General features: G+C 43.9%; 1 protein-coding gene across 24 annotated transcripts in view; it reads left to right on the top strand.

Moving 5' to 3' along the window:
* The window catches only part of ZNF43 (zinc finger protein 43), a 43,363-nt gene that overhangs the window by 9,086 nt on the left and 17,919 nt on the right, over positions 1-16,358 (top strand). For 10 of the 24 annotated variants that reach the window (XM_045378927.3, XM_065536180.2, XM_065536173.2 and 7 more), the window contains 3 exons: positions 8,655-8,740; positions 12,070-12,196; positions 13,581-13,679. In XM_045378927.3, coding sequence (XP_045234862.2) covers positions 8,738-8,740; positions 12,070-12,196; positions 13,581-13,679 — 229 coding nt within the window. In that variant the 5' untranslated portion in view covers positions 8,655-8,737. Of the gene's footprint in view, positions 1-772; positions 955-8,585; positions 8,741-12,069; positions 12,197-13,579; positions 13,680-16,358 lie in introns of those variants that run through there. The other 14 variants (XM_015440389.4, XM_045378924.3, XM_065536167.2 and 11 more) reach the window with 4 other exon arrangements.

The raw sequence follows: 16,358 nt of genomic DNA, 5'->3' as shown, positions 1-16,358 counted from the left end.
TCAGAGTGGATTCGACTCTCCTGCATATCGCATAAAGCCCTCGGGTAATACATTGAGTGCCCTTACATGGCCCAGCACACAGGTGACATTGTGACACTCATATATATAACCAGCCAACAGTAAATATTGTCATCCCTTAATATAATCTACTTCTGAAGTTCTGAATGTCACACCTGGAGGCAGTGGAAAATTGCAAAATTGACTCTTATAGGTGAATCTGGTCCACAGGTGGATTGGTGACTCTCAGGTCAAGATTCAGCACACCTGTGAGGCTATGTTTTTTCTTGTTGTTGTTTTGTTTTTTTGTTCTTTTTTTTAGGCCTGGTTTCACTCTTGTTTCCCAGGCTGGAGTGCAATGGCAGGATCTTGGCTTACTCCACCTCCCACGTTGAAGTGATTCTCCTGCCTCAGCCTCCCGAGTAGCTGGGATTATAGGTGCCCCCCACCACATCCGGCTAATTTTTGTATTTTGAGTAGAGATGAGATTTCGACATGTTGGCCAGGCTGGTCTCTACTCCTGACCTCAGGTGATCCACCTGCCTCGGCCTTCCAAAGTGCTCAGATTACAGGTGTGAGGCACCATGCCTGGCCGAGGCTATTATTTTACTGAGGAGACACGGTCTGCAGAATAGATTGAGGCTGTTATGCATGAATTCATATACATTGAGATGGTGACTTGTGTACTTAGACCCAGTATTCAAATGGTATTCACTCATACCTAGAATGAAGACATGTGAAGAATTATTTATCTTATTTCTGGGTCTTTCTGCAGGTGTGATTGTGACACATACCTCTGCTCAGAATGCGAGCAATATGACTCTCCTGCCTGGGCCCAGCACACAGATGGGATTGTGACATATTGCTGGACCCAGCATGTAGATCACATGACCCTACGCTCTTGCTTTGGTGCTGCCACAGAGGGCATTGTGACATATCACTGGTCCGTGCACCCAGGTAATATGTTTCTCCTTTTGTGCCATGCCCAAATGGGCTATTGTAACATATTACTGGGTCTAACACCCAGATGATACGAATCTCTTACCTAGACCCTGGATTCAGGGGACATTTTGCCATATTTCTGTATCCATCTATTTGATGTTACTCTCCACTTTTACATGGACTTTTCCCTAGGAGACATTGTAATATGTCTGTGCCAAGCACCTACATGATGTCACTCTTCTCTCCTGCCTGGGCCCTGACCACAGAAGAGGGGGTGACGTATCATTAGGCCCTGACCACAGGTTATGTGATTTTTCTGCCTGGTCCTTGTCCAGAGAGGACATTGTGACATTTATATGACTCTCCTTTTGTCTCTGAGACTTGCCCACATTAGGGATGTGAATTTTGTTCCTTGCCTCAGTCCTGCCCACTGGGGTGATTGTGACATATAACTAGGCTCATGTCCTAGGTTATGTGACTCTTCTTTATGAGCCTTACCCACATAGGGCATTTTGACATGTCTCTGGAGCCCTTTCTTAGATGAGGTGACTCTGCTGCATGGGCCCCTTTTTTTCAGAAAATATTGTGCCATATTTTTTGACCTAGTAACAAGGTGATGTGACCGTCGTCTACTGCTTGGTTTCTGCCCAAGGCGGGATTGTGATTTTTTTTTTTTTTTTTTTTTTTTGAGAAGGAGTCTCGCTCTGTTGCCAGGCTGGAGTGCAGTGGCACGATCTCAGCTCACTGCAACCTCTGCTTCCTGGGTTCAAGTGATTCTCCAGCCTCAGCCTCCCAAGTAGCTGGGACTACAGGCACATGCCACCATACCCAGCTAATTTTTGTATTTTTAGTAGAGACGGGGTTTCACCATGTTGTCCAGAATGGTCTCGTTCTCTTGACCTGGTGATCCACCAGCCTCGGCCACCCAAAGTGCTGGGATTACAGGTGTGAGCCACTGCGCCTGGCCAGGGATTGTGATTTATCACTGGGCCCAGCACCTTGGTAATGTCACTCTCCTTTCCTACTACAGGTTTCAGGTAGAAAAGGAGAGTCACATCACTTAGGTGATAAACAGAAAGATATGTCATAATTCTCTTACTGGCAGGGCCCATACAGGAGAGTCACATCACCTAGGCATTGGACCCCACCATATTTCAGTATACACAATTGTTTCACCTAGGTGTTGGTGGATTATGTGTTGTATATATTAAAATATGGCTAGTCCAACACTTAGGTGATGTGACTCTCTCGCATGAGTCCTGCTAATAGAGGAATTATGACATATCTTTTAGTTTATCACCTAAGTGATGTAACTCTTCTTTTTTACATGAACCCTGTAAAAGGGGAGGATTGTGACATATCACTGGACTCTACATCTAGGTGATATTACTCTCCTCTTTAACCTGGGCCCCTTGTATTGTGAGTATTATGACATATCACTGGGTCAAACCAAATGGGTAAAAAGCTCTTGCTGGGCCCCTGTCTATCAGAAGCACCTTGTGACATATCTGTGCATCCATTACTTTGGAGGTGTGACTCTCCTCTTCCATCTGTACCATGCCCACAGAAAGATTGTGTTGCATCTCTGGGTTCAGCAACCAGGTGCTGTGTTTCTTATGCCCAGGCCTTGCCTGCAGAGAGAATTATGACGTAGCTAGGCCCAGTATCCAAGTAACATGACTTTGTTGTCTGTGCCTTGCTTTCGAGAAGGAATTGTAACATAACCCTGGACAGGCAACCAGGTGATATGACTCTCCTGCCTGGTCCTTGTCCTGAAAAATTGTGACGTATTTCCAACTCAGCATGCAGGTGATGTTACTCTCCCGTTTGCTTTCTACTCACAGGTTAGATTGTGACATACACTAGCCCAGTTCACAGTTGCGATGATGATACTCATACCACAAACCAGTCAATAGCAGAGATACTGGTGCTGGTAGCTAGACTTAGAGAAATGGGTAAAGTCCTGAGTTTTCTCTAGGTAAGAACAAAGGATTACCGTTCCTTCACATTTTGTATAAAGTCTTTGGACAGTACAGAGAGTGTTATCATAGGGCCAAGCACACAGGTGAGACTGTTTCTGAAATGTACAACCTACCAAATGTTAGCATTGTCACCCTCACACATGGACGGAGCCCACTGGAGAGATCCTGAATTTCACACGTGAATGGAGTCCACAGTAAAAATTGTGACTGTCATGTAATCATGTGACAACAGTTAAGCTGGTGCTTCATTTCTAAACCCAACTCATCGGCAGGTGAGAACTCTTCTCTAGACCCAGCTGATTGGAGAGAGGTTGACTCTAATGCATGAGCCTAGGTCCACAGGTATCATTATGAGTTTGTATTAGAAAAAAAGTCTCAGAGCAGATAGTGACTATCATGGATATTGTTTAAAGCCCTCAGGTGGTACAGAGAGTTCTGTAACAGGGCCTAGCACGCAGGTGACATTGTGACACTCGTGTGCACACCCAGCCAACAGTAAAAATGAACAACTTTCCACATGAACACAGCTCACTGTTGAAGTTCTGAATCTCACACCTGGAGGTGGTTGGAAAATTGACTCAAATGTGGATTGGGTTCACACGTGAGCTGGTGACTCTCAATCCAAGATCCAGCATATCTGTGAGGCTGTGACTCCACTAAGGGACACGGTCCACAGCAAAGACTGAGGCTCTCATGCATGTATCCAGTCCACCATTGAGATTGTGACTCCTGTACTTGGACTCAACATACAAAATGTGTTGACTCTAATACTTAGAAATGGGATGTGTGGGATTGTTCATTCGCACATTTTTTTTGCGACTGTGATTGTGACATATACCTTTGCCGAGCACCTGCGTGATTTGACTCTCCTGCCTGGTACCTAGTGCACAGATCGGATTGTGACACATTGCTGAATCCAACACCTAGGTGGTGTGACTGTACTTTTGCCTCAGCACTGCCCACAGGGGGGCAGTGTGACACATCATTGAACTCCACACCCTGGTTATGTGACTCCTGCCTGTGCCCTGCCTTCTTGGGCCATTGTGACATTGCTATATGCAACATCCAGGTGATGTAACTTTCCTTGCTGGGTCCTGCTTGCAGGAAGCATTATAATCTAGCTGTGCACCCATCACCCAGGTAATGCAACTCTCTTTCTACCAGGTTGCTGCTCACAGAAAGAATTATTCCCTATCACTGGGCCCAGCATCTAGCTGTTGTGATGCTTCTTTTTCTACCTACATTCTGCTCACAATGTAGATTTTGACATGCTGCTGGGCTAAATACAAAACCGTGTTACATTTTTCCTCAGCACTTTCCTCATCAGGCATTGTGACATTGTTTGGCCCAAAACTAAGGTAATGTGAGCCTCCTGCCCATAGTGGGCATGGTGACATATTTGTGAACCCATCATCTATGTAATGTGACTTTCTTACCTGGCTTTTCCCTATAGGAGAGATTGTGACATATATTTGGGCCCAGAACCTAAATAATGTGTTCCTTCTTCCTTCCTGCTATGGCCATGCTCCCATAAAAGAGAGTGACTTATCGCTGGGATTAGCACACGGGCTATGTGATTCTTCTGCCTGGTTCCTCTCCACAGGGGTTACTTTGAATTATCTCTGGGCCCATTACTTAGATGATGTGACTCCTCTTCTTCTTGGGATGTGTTCACAGTTTGGATTGTAACATATCACTTAGTCCAGCACTTATGTGATGTGATTCTTTTTTTTTTTTTTTTTTTTTGAGACGGAGTCTCGCTCTGTCGCCCAGGCTGGAGTGCAGTGGCCGGATCTCAGCTCACTGCAAGCTCCGCCTCCCGGGTTTACGCCATTCTCCTGCCTCAGCCTCCCGAGTAGCTGGGACTACAGGCGCCCGCCACCTCGCCCGGCTAGTTTTCTGTATTTTTTTGGTAGAGACAGGGTTTCACCAGGTTAGCCAGGATGGTCTCGGTCTCCTGACCAATGTGACTCTTTTCTCATACTTTGGCCTTGTCCACTGGGGTGCTTGTGATATGTAGCTGCACCCAGCTCTTAGGTTATGTGATCTTAGTGGTTTTTTTTGTTTTTTTTTTTTGAGTCCTACACATGGGACATTGTGACATCTCTGTTCCTTTCACCTAGATGATGTGAGTCTTCTGCCAAGGCTGTTTTCTCAGAGGGTATTGTGACGTTTATGGACCCAGAACCTAGGTGATGTGACTGTCTTCTGCCTTGGTTCTGCCCAAGATGTGACTTTTTTTTTTTTTTTTTTTTGCCTGATCTCTGCATACATTTTGTATTGTGATATATATATGGCTGGGTCCAACACCTAGGTATTATGAGTCTCCTGCATGGGCTCTGTTCAGAAAGGTATTATGACATATTCTTTTTTCTTTGTCACTTAAGTGTTGCGACGCTCCTTTTTTGACTAGAACCTGCTACAAAGGATAATTGTGAAATATCACTGGACCCAACAGCTAGGTGATGTGACTCTCCTTTTTTCCTGGGTCTCACATAATTTCGGTATTGTGATATATTGCTGAGACCAACATCTAGGGGATGGGAAGCTTCTTTCTTGACCCTAACCACAGGAGCTTTGTGACATATCTCTGTATCCATGACCTAAATATGTGATTCTTTGTTTCTTCCTGCACCCTGCTAACAGAGATTATGGCAAATTGCTGAGTGCAGTGTATCTTGTGCTGACCTCCTATCTCATCCTGTGACTAAGAATGCCAAACCTGGGGATGCAGCCAAGTAGGTTTTAGCATATTTCACACAGCTGCTATTCAGGATTGAGTTGCTCTGGTTTGAATGCCTCCAACATTAAGATCCACTATAAAATTATGAAAAAAATCTGTAGTAAATGATAATTAAATTAGGATGGGCTATTCTGGCCCGGGTGCGGTGGCTTACTCCTACAATCCCAGCACATTGGGAGGCCAAGGCGGGCGAATCACCTGAGGTCAGGAGTTTGAGACCAGCCTGGCCAGCATGGGGAAGCCCCATCTCTACTAAAAATACAACAATTAGCCAGGCGTGGTAGCGCACGCCTGTAATCCCAGCTACTCAGGAGGCTGAGGCAGGGGAATCGCTTGAACCCAAGAGGTGGAGGTTGCAGTGAGCTGAGATTGTGCCACCGCACTCCAGCCTGGGCGATAGAGCGAGACTGCATCTCAAAAAAAAAAAAAATTAGGATGGGCTATTCTGAAAGATGTAGCAATAATTATATTTGCATTTATGAGTTTTTTAATTCTCTACACTTGATAATGAAAGAGGTTTCCATTGTTAAAGGAAAATTAATCTCTTGATGCCAAAATTACTAAGCCACTAGAAAAGTCAAGCTGGGAACTATGTCAGGCAAACCTGCCTCCCATTTTATTTCTAAATAAGATAGCTACAAAGATAAAAAAAAAAAAAGCTACATACCTTCTTTACAGTTAGCCAACAAGGAAATTCCTTGAGAACAAACTACAGACAGAACTCAAAAGTCATTTCTCTGAGCCTAGCCTGAGACAAATGTACATCCAATTGCTTCCTCTGCACTGTTGTTAATTTAGATATGTAGATTCACTGAGCCAGAATAAACTGTGTATTCACTTGAATGCTTATCAAGGACTCAAAATAATCCAGCTTTTTATCTCTTACTTACTTATGACTTGGAAGCCCCCACCTCAAGTTGTCCTGCATTACTGGATCAAACCAATATACATCTCACACATATTGATTGATGTCTCATGCTTTCCTCAAATGTTTAAAAGCTGCCGGGTGCGGTGGCTCAAACCTGTAATCCCAGCACTTTGGGAGGCCGAGGTGGGCAGTTCACCAGGTCAGGAGATCGAGACCATCCTGGCTAACAGGGTGAAACCCTGTCTCTACTAAAAATATAAAAAATTAGCTGGGCATGGGGGCATGTGCCTGTAGTCCCAGCTACTTGGAAGGCTGAGTCAGGAGAATCACTTGAACCCAGGAGGCAGAGGTTACAGTGAGCCAAGATCGTGCCACTGCACTCCAGCCTGGCTGGCAGAGCAAGACTCTGTCTCAAAAAAAAAGAAAAAGGAGGCCGGGCGCGGTGGCTCAAGCCTGTAATCCCAGCACTTTGGGAGGCCGAGACGGGCGGATCATGAGGTCAGGATATCGAGACCATCCTGGCTAACCCGGTGAAACCCCATCTCTACTAAAAAATACAAAAACTAGCCGGGCGAGGTGGCGGGTGCCTGTAGTCCCAGCTAGTCGGGAGGCTGAGGCAGGAGAATGGCGTGAACCCAGGAAGTGGAGCTTGCAGTGAGCTGAGATCGCGCCACTGCACTCCAGCCTGGGTGGCAGAGCGAGACTCCGTCTCAAAACAAAAAAAAAAAAAAAGAAAAAAGAATAGATATATAAATGTAAGTATAGGCAAATGTAGATGCAAATACACGTCTGTCTAGACAATTCCTGCTTTCAAAATCATAGAGAATGGTCACTTTTTAACCTTTTTATGTAATTAAAACAACAGATTTTTCATCTTCAGTTACATTTATGCTCACAATACATATATATACCAACATTATTTAATAAAATTCTGGATTCCATTTATTCTATTAGAACTTCTGTACCTATTTTGAAACTTGAGATTAAATTGTCTTTTGCTGAGTTTGCCCAGTTTATATTTCAAGTAATACTATATCATGGGAAGACGTTAGAGATTTTCTATATTTTTATGTTTTGCATCAGTTTCCAAAACCTGGAAATTATCTGTTTTTGAATTTCTTATGAAAATAGAATACTGTCCACTAAGAATATTCCATTAGCATACTGCAACTTAAAAGTCAGGAAATCTAAACTTTTCTCTTTCTGGTAATATTACCTATATAATACTTAGGTTTTTTTAAATTTTCTTTCTCTTTTTGCATGTGCTTTTTAATTTTTTAAAAATATGCATAACATTTCCTTGAATTCTATTAATGGACCTCAATGCTTTAAAAAAATTTTTGATATAAAAATAAAAACTCAGTCTGAATGTGATGGTTCATGCCTATAATCCCAGTACTTTGGGAGGCTGAGTTTGTAGGATTCATTGAGCCCAAGAGTTTGAGACCAGTTTGGACTACACAGTGAGGCTTCATCTCTACAAATAAAAATATAATAACAAATTAGCTGAACATGGGGGCACCTGCCAGTCGTCCCAGCTTGCTCCAGCCTGGATTGCTGAGGCTGCAGTGAGCTGCAGTCATGCCACTGCACTCCAGCCTGGGTAACAGAGACTCCCTTTCAAGAAAAAGAAAAAACAAAACAAAAAAACCCCCACAGAGAATCAATAATAAAATATTCAATGTAATGCTTCCTACTCAAAGGACCAGAAGCCAGGAAGGTCATAAAAGCTGAAATTTAAAAACAATTATTTTCATTTTTTAGTAGCCATATAGTATATTATTTATAAGTGCGTATGACCTTATACACAACGTTAAAAGCAGATACCCTCTGGGGTGGGCCTGCTCAGCTCAGGGAGGAAGCCCTGCCTGAAAAGCCTGCAGCCTAGGCTGTCACTCTTTCCTCATTCAGTCCAGCGTCTGATCACATCTTCCTTCACTCAGGGTTTGAGGGGGCAGGACCTTAGAAGTTGTCCAATCAGGGACGCTGGGCTGGAAACCGTCCAATCAGGCACGCGGCAGAGGCGGACAGGGCGGCTTCCGGGATGTGGCGGGGCCTTTGTCTCTGGGTGCAGTCGGAGCTCCGTGTTTCGTCTTCACTCTTCTGTGTCCTCTGCTCCTAGGGGCGGATCCTCTGTGGCCCTGTGACCTGCACGTATTGGGGGATCCACAGCTAAAGACGCCAGGACCCTCCGGAAGCCTAGAAATGGTGAGTGCCGGGTCCGACATCCTGAGAGGGGGAAGGGGCCGTGGCGGGACTCAGGCCTCCCTGCAGTCAGCTCCACAATCTGCGCGGCTGGAGTTCTTGCCCAGCTCAGTCTCGGTCCCCTTCAGTCGTAAGATGGCGGCTGCGCTGACAGCCGGGCCCGGGCGTCCTGTCTCTTCCCTGCTCAGTGACTGTGTCCCGGCCTGGAGCCCTCTGTGGGCAGCTCCGCAGCCGCAACGCGGCGTCTCTCCCAGATTGTGCGGGGACCACGGGAGGGTAGTCAGGGGAGAATCCTGACTGGTGATGCAGTTTCATGAATAGTAAGAGCTTTGGTCCGTGGCGTTTCCAGTCCATTTTTTTGTCTATTAGAAACTTAGGAGAGTCGGCCGGGCGCAGTGGGTCCCGCCTTTAATCCTAGCACTTTGGGAGGCCCAGGCGGGCGGATGACCAGGTCAGGAATTTGAGAGCAGCCTGGCCAATATGGTGAACCTCGTCTTTACCGAAAATACAAAAATTAGCTGGGCGTGGTGGCGCGCGCTTGTAATCCCAGCTACTCGGGAGGCTGAGACAGAAGAATAGCTGGAACCCAGGAGGCGGAGTATGTAGTGAGCCGAGATCGCTCCATTGCACTCCAGCCTGGGCATTGTAGTGAGACTCTGTCTCAAAAACATATATACACACACACATAAGTCACCACAAAAATATTAAATAATTTAATCAAAGAGTAATTTAAGACTGTAGAGCGCCCAGCAATGGTTTGTAGTTCGTGGTCCATGGAGAATGAAGGAAAGACTTTTTTTTTTTTTTTTTTTTTTTTTGAGACGGAGTCTCGCTCTGTCGCCCAGGCTGGAGTGCAGTGGCCGGATCTCAGCTCACTGCAAGCTCCGCCTCCCGGGTTCACGCCATTCTCCTGCCTCAGCCTCCCGAGTAGCTGGGACCACAGGCGCCCGCCAGCTCGCCCGGCTAGTTTTTTGTATTTTTTAGTAGAGACGGGGTTTCACTGTGTTAGCCAGGATGGTCTCGATCTCCTGACCTCGTGATCCACCCGTCTCGGCCTCCCAAAGTGCTGGGATTACAGGCTTGAGCCACCGCGCCCGGCCTTTTTTTTTTTTTTTTTGAGACGGAGTCTTGGTCTGTCGTCCAGGCTGGAGTGCAGTGATGCGATCTGGGGTCACTGCAGCCTCCCTCTTCCGGGTTCAAGCGATTCTCCTGCTTCAGCCTCCTGAGTAGCTTGGAACTACAGGCGTGCAGCACCATGCTGGGCTGATTTTTTCTATTTCAGTAGAGACTGGATTTCACAGTGTTGCCCAGGCTGGTCTCCAACTCCTGAGCTCGGCAGTCCGCCCGCCTCTGCCTCCTGAAGTGCTAGGATTACAGGCATGAGCCATGTGCTCGGCCAGGAAAGACTTTTAGAAGGTGCATGATGAAGAAAACCAAATTCAATAATTTGTTAGGTAGAGTTATATAGTTTTTTAGTTTGTATGATTAAGGTGGAAATTTCCTGATTTTATATATATAAGGTGGAAATTTCGGGTTAATTGGCAGTTTATAGTTGTTTAAGCCTGAATTTTGTTTTCCTCAGTGTAGTAATTTACAAAATACACATTTGAGTTAGATTTTTATAAGGTAGAAACCTTGACATTAGCGCGATCTCAGTCTAATTGCCTGCCACGTAATTATTTTCACACTCCACAGAAGAGTGATTTTCCTCTGCATTTTTCTCATATGTTTCAAGCAGGATCTGAAGTCTACACCCAACTCCCTATTCCTGCAGCCTAATGGGTTTGAGTAAAATACTAAATTTTCAGTCTGGGCACAGTGGCTCACGTCTGTAATCCCAGCACTTTGGGAGGCTGAGGCGGGTGGATCACGAGGTGAGGAGTTCGAGACCAGCCTGGCTAACAGTGAAACCCCGTCTCTACTAAAAATACAAAAATTAGCTGGGCATGGTGGTGCGTGCCTGTAGTCTCAGCTACTCGAGAGGCTGAGGCAGGAGAATGTCTTGAACCCAGGAGGCGGAAGTTGCAGTGAGCCCAGATTGCGCCACTGCACTCCAGCCTGGGCAACAGAGCGAGACTCCGTCTCAAAAAACACAAACAAAACAAAAAATCAGCCAGTTGTGGTGACGGGCGCCTGTAATCGCAGCTACTTGGGAGGCAGGAGAATCGCTTGATCTCAGGAGGCGGAGTTTGCAGTGAGTCGAGTTCGCATGGTACTCCAGCCTGGGCCACAGAGCGCAACTCCCTCTGGAAAAAAAAGAAGAAAACTAAATTTTCCTTTTTTTCTGACATTCACAAATGCCACCTTCTTCTCCCTAATTCACATTATCAACTGTTTTTTCTTTTTTTTCTTTTTTTTTTTTTTTTTTGAGACGGAGTTTTGCTCTTTTGCCCAGGCTGGAGTGCAATGGCACAATCTCGGCTCCCTGCAACCTCCACCTCCTGGATTCTAGGGATGCTCCTGCTTCAGCCTCCTTAGTAGCTGGGATTGCAGGCGCCTGCCACCACGGGCAGCTAATTTTTTATATTTTTAGTAAAGACGGGATTTCACTATATTGGCCAGGTGGTCTCGAACTCCTGAGCTCAGATGATCCACCCGCCTCAGCCTTCCAAAGTGCTGTGATTACAGGTGTGAGCCACCACGCCCCGCCATATTTTTAAGAATCTTTATGCAACTGATGTACGTAAACCATCACATTTAACCTGGCAGCTGCTCTTCTTTCTTAGGTTTTCTTTGCGTTTATCTGTCTTTTGAAAATGAAAGCTCTTTGTTTACTGGCCAGAAAAACTAGAAAAAAACACAGACTTCTCCACTTACTGGATGTTGGACAAATAGTCTTTTTGGGCCAAAATCATTGGCATTACTGTTGAGTTTGTTAGAAACTTAGAAACTCAGACTTTATTCTAGATCTTCTGAAAAAATAATCTGCATTAACAGGATCCTCAGTTTATTGTACACCTTAATATTTTAAAGGTCCCTTCTAACTCAACATGTCTTTATCTGAAAAATATTCGCAACTGATTCTGTATGATGGAAATTGAGAACTCAAAAATTTACATGTTTGTGTTTATGCCCTCAGTTTTATAGTTTATCATCCAGAAAAGTATTATATATACACTGATATTGTGGATCTTACGCCACTTTCTTTTCTCAGGGGTAGAGAATGCATTGGAGAATATTTCCATGTAGAGAATTATTTTATTGGATAATTTCAGTGTCTTCTATAAGTCAGAACCTGTTCTCTTTACTCTCTCATTTTACCTTGAGTCAAATTATAAATTCTGCAAGTGGCCACTTGGTAAATGTGAGTGTGTGTGTGTGTTTTTTTTTAGGGACCATTGACATTTATGGATGTGGCCATAGAATTCTGTCTGGAGGAGTGGCAATGCCTGGACACTGCACAGCAGAATTTATATAGGAATGTGATGTTAGAGAACTACAGAAACCTGGTCTTCCTGGGTGAGCATAACTTCACTACTCAATCCTAATACACCCTAAATCTTTCATTTTTTTTTTCTGTAGACTGTTTTTTGGTAATTTGTACTTTGCATACATGAGTTTCAGATTCCTGTTTTCAAAAAAACTGGGGGGATTTGTTGGTGCACTAAATAATTTTTTTCAAGATATTTCATCTTGACCTGAACTTTCCACATTTCTGAGCTGATCTGTATCTTTCACTCCAGAATAGTAGTAATTCCAGAAATTAAGTGGCATAAAATATTTTTGCCCACAACTTAAAATCTAATTGCCAACACTAATTTTTGATTCCGTATTACCAGGTAGTGAAATACAAAATAAGATATTTTCTAAATATTTAGAAATATTTGTTAAAGGCCAGGCATGGTACCTCACTCCTGTAATCCCAGTACTCTGGGAGGCCGAGGCAGGCAGATCATCCTGACCAACATGGCAAAACCCCATCTTTACTAAAAATGCAAAAATTAGCCGGGCGCGGTGGCTCAAGCCTGTAATCCCAGCACTTTGGGAGGCCGAGATGGGTGGATCACGAGGTCAGGAGATCGAGACCATCCTGGCTAACCCAGTGAAACCCCATCTCTACTAAAAAATGCAAAAAAAATTAGCCGGGCGAGGTGGCGGGCGCCTGTAGTCCCAGCTACTCGGGAGGCTGAGGCAGGAGAATGGCGTAAACCCGGGAGGCAGAGCTTGCAGTGAGCTGAGATCAGCCACTGCACTCCAGCCTGGGCGACAGAGCGAGACTCCGTCTCAAAAAAAAAAAAAAAAAAAGCAAAAATTAGCTAGGTGTGGTGGTTCATGCCGGTAATCCCAGCTACTCAGGAGCCTGAGGCAGGAGAATGGCTTGAACCCGAGAGGTAGAGGTTGCAGTGAGCCGAGATTGTGCCACTGCACTCCAGTCTGGGCAACAGAGTGAGACTCTGTCTCAAACAAAAAGAAATTTTTGTTAATAATTAGTATTTTGGGGCCAGGTACGGTGGCTCATACCTGTAATCCCAGCACTTTGGTAGTCCAAGGCAGGCGGATCACCCTGAGGTCAGGAGTTTGAGACCAACATGGCAAAACCCTGTCTCTACTAAAAATACAAAAATTGATCAGGCATGGTGGCACACACATGTAATCCCAGCTACTTGGGAGGCTGAGGCATTGGAATTGCTTGAACCCCGGAGATGGAGATTGCAGTGAGCCGAGATCGCACCACTGTACTCCAACCTTGGTGACAGATTGAGACTCCATCTCCAAAGAAAAATTAGTATTTTGGGATTAATGATTAGGATATTCTATCACACCCTTCATACTGGACACATTGCTAGGTTAATAATTGGAGAATATAAGCAAGATTCATGTAATTTATTTTTTATTGAAACAGGTATTGCTGTCTCTAAACCAGACCTGATTACCTGTCTGGAGCAAGAAAAAGAGCCTTGGGAGCCTATGAGGAGACATGAAATGGTAGCCAAACCCTCAGGTAGGTGAAAGTGAAAGTGAATACAACAAACACAGATGATAGGTCCAAAAGTTAAGGGGAAAGCCAGTCCTTAAAATGTGACTTGGGAAGCTGTGTTCCAAAGGAAACAATTTCTGGGAAGCCTGAGTTTTTTCATTTTGCTTTCACATAAGGGGCATCTTCTGTCTTATGCTTTTAAATTCTCTCAGGATTCTTATTTCCCTTTGGTGATCTTCCTTCAAGTTTACCGTGAGAGCCAAAGTCATCTTCATGACATTTAAGAGACTGCACAGTCTGACTGCTTTTCCATTCTTTTGGGGGACACACAAGTATCTGTATGCTTTTGAGAAACTCTATATTAAACTGTTTTTTAAGTTATTTCTTTGCTTCATGTCTGAAATACGTGAGAAGTGCTTTCTGTTCCATTGGATTTCTTTGTATATTTTCTGCACAATTCGTCCTGTTTTATTACTATAGCCTTTAAATAATTTGAAATTATGAATTATGGTGTTTCTTTGCTTTGTTCTTTTTCCTCAAGTTTGCTTTGTTCAAAGTTTATTCTAGTTCCATGTATATTTTAGAATTGCATTGTCCATTACTGCATTACTGTGAAAAAAAATCCCACTAGAATTTTGATAGAAAGTTTATTAAATTTATAGATCACTTTGGATACCATGGCTTTTTTTTTTTTTAAAGACAGAGTCTTGCTCTGTCGCCCAGGCTGGAGTGCAGTGGCACGATCTTGGCTCACTGCAACCTCTGCCTCCTGTCTCAGTCTCCCAAGTAGATGGGATTACAGGCGCATGCCACCACACCTGGCTAATTTTTGTGTTTTTAGTAGAGACAGGGTTTCACTGTGTTTGGCCAGATTGGTCTCAAACTCCTGACCTCAGGTGATCTGTCTGCCTCAGCCTCCCAAATTGTTGGGATTACAGGCATGAGCCACCATGCCTGGCCTGTAGTGGAGAGGGGTCATAGCTTGGTAACAAGGCTGGTGGGTCTGCACTAGGGTCCACCTTTAGTTGGCTTGTTACAAGGAGCTTGGGTAGTTGTAATTTCCATTTTATTTTTGGACAGAGTAAATATCCTTCAGGACTTTCGTCTGTAGGGCAGACACTAGGGCAGGTTTTTGTAGTCGGGTCTGCATATGGTGGGCTTTATATTAGGATGTGGATGAGTGTGGCTTTCACTGAGTATCAGAGAGGATTTCCCCAGGTAACTGTGTGGGTTTCTAATTAGGCAGAACTGGCCATAAACCGTGGCTTAGGGAGCTGGAACAGTCACTGAACTGCTTCAGGGTCCACAGTAAAGGTCTGCATGGCTATAAACCAGTATCTTCCTCCAGGCCTTTTGAAGAACAGGACCTCTCCCAGACTGTGGCTGGAAGCAGTTTGGGATGGTTACAGAGTAAGTTCAGAATTTTCTGTGGGACCAAGCTGGGTGGGCCGTTTTCTGGCCTGTAGTTAAGAACAGGGGTCCTGTAGTTTGCCACCTGAATGAGAGCCTGCCTTCTGAAAAAGAAAACTCCTTAATCTTGGGCTTTATGAGAGTTTTACAGCTGCCTCCCTGGATCTCAAAACTCTTTTAAAGGAAATTATTTTTGAGAGGGGGTCTTGCTACATAACCCAGCCTGATCTTAAAATCCTCGCCTGAAGCAATTCTCCTACCTCAATGTACCATATAGCTGTCATTTCAAGTGTGAGCCATGATGCCTGTCTCTCATAAAGGCATTTTTGTCTAGGATGGCTGACAGATTTTCTTGCTCTGCAGTGATAAGCAAGTAGGGCACCTTTTATTTTTCCATCTTACTCTTGTTACTCTCCCTATACATTTTTAGTTTTTAGTTTGTATTTTCTTTTTCTTTCTTTTTTTTTTTTTTTGAGTCAGAGTCTCTCTCTGTCGCCCAGGCTGGAGTGCAATGGCACAATCTCAGCTCATTGCAACCTCCACTTCCCAGTTTCAACTGATTCTCCTGCCTCAGCCTCCCAAGTAGCTGAGGTTACGGGTGTCCCCCATCACACCTGGCTAATTTTTTTGTATTTTAAGTAGAGATAGGCTTTCACCATGTTGGTAAGATTGGTCTAAAACTTCTGACCTCAAATGATCCACCCATCTCCGCCTCTCAAAATGCTGGGATTATAGGCATGAGCCACCGTGCCTGGCCCAGTTTCTATTTTTTATTTCCAAATTTGTCTGTAATTTTGGATTCAGACATTTAGGACAGTTATACTAGAATTTACATGTTATGTCTGAAGTAAATTAGATAATTAGTAAGCACTCCATATTTACTAATATAGTTACTTATAAATTTAAGTTTGCTGTAGGTAAAAGAGAACGATAGGATTTGTACCTACTTTTCTACCCTATATCTAAATAATATAATTTATTCCCAGATATTTGTTTTATATATCAGAGGCTCTAACCGTATTTTGCCGTATATAAATATATATATAAAAAATATGTAATTCAGTTTTGCCTCTAAAGTTGGATTACAGCAGTTTCATTTTTTGTAAGTATAGCATCTACTTAAAATATAAAAATTATCTGTAGTTTCTTTTAAATGTTTATTAAAAGTTTATCAGAATCTTGTATTTATGATTATACTGTGTTTTCTCTAAAATTTTACTGCTGTACAGTTCATGCCAATGATTCAGAAGTACAAAGCTACAGTCAAATATTGTAGTTATCTAAACAAATTCT

Source organism: Macaca fascicularis, chromosome 19 (genome assembly GCF_037993035.2).
Source record: "Macaca fascicularis isolate 582-1 chromosome 19, T2T-MFA8v1.1".
Taxonomy (NCBI): Eukaryota; Metazoa; Chordata; class Mammalia; order Primates; family Cercopithecidae; genus Macaca; species Macaca fascicularis.
This window is presented reverse-complemented; position numbering and strand designations above follow the sequence as displayed.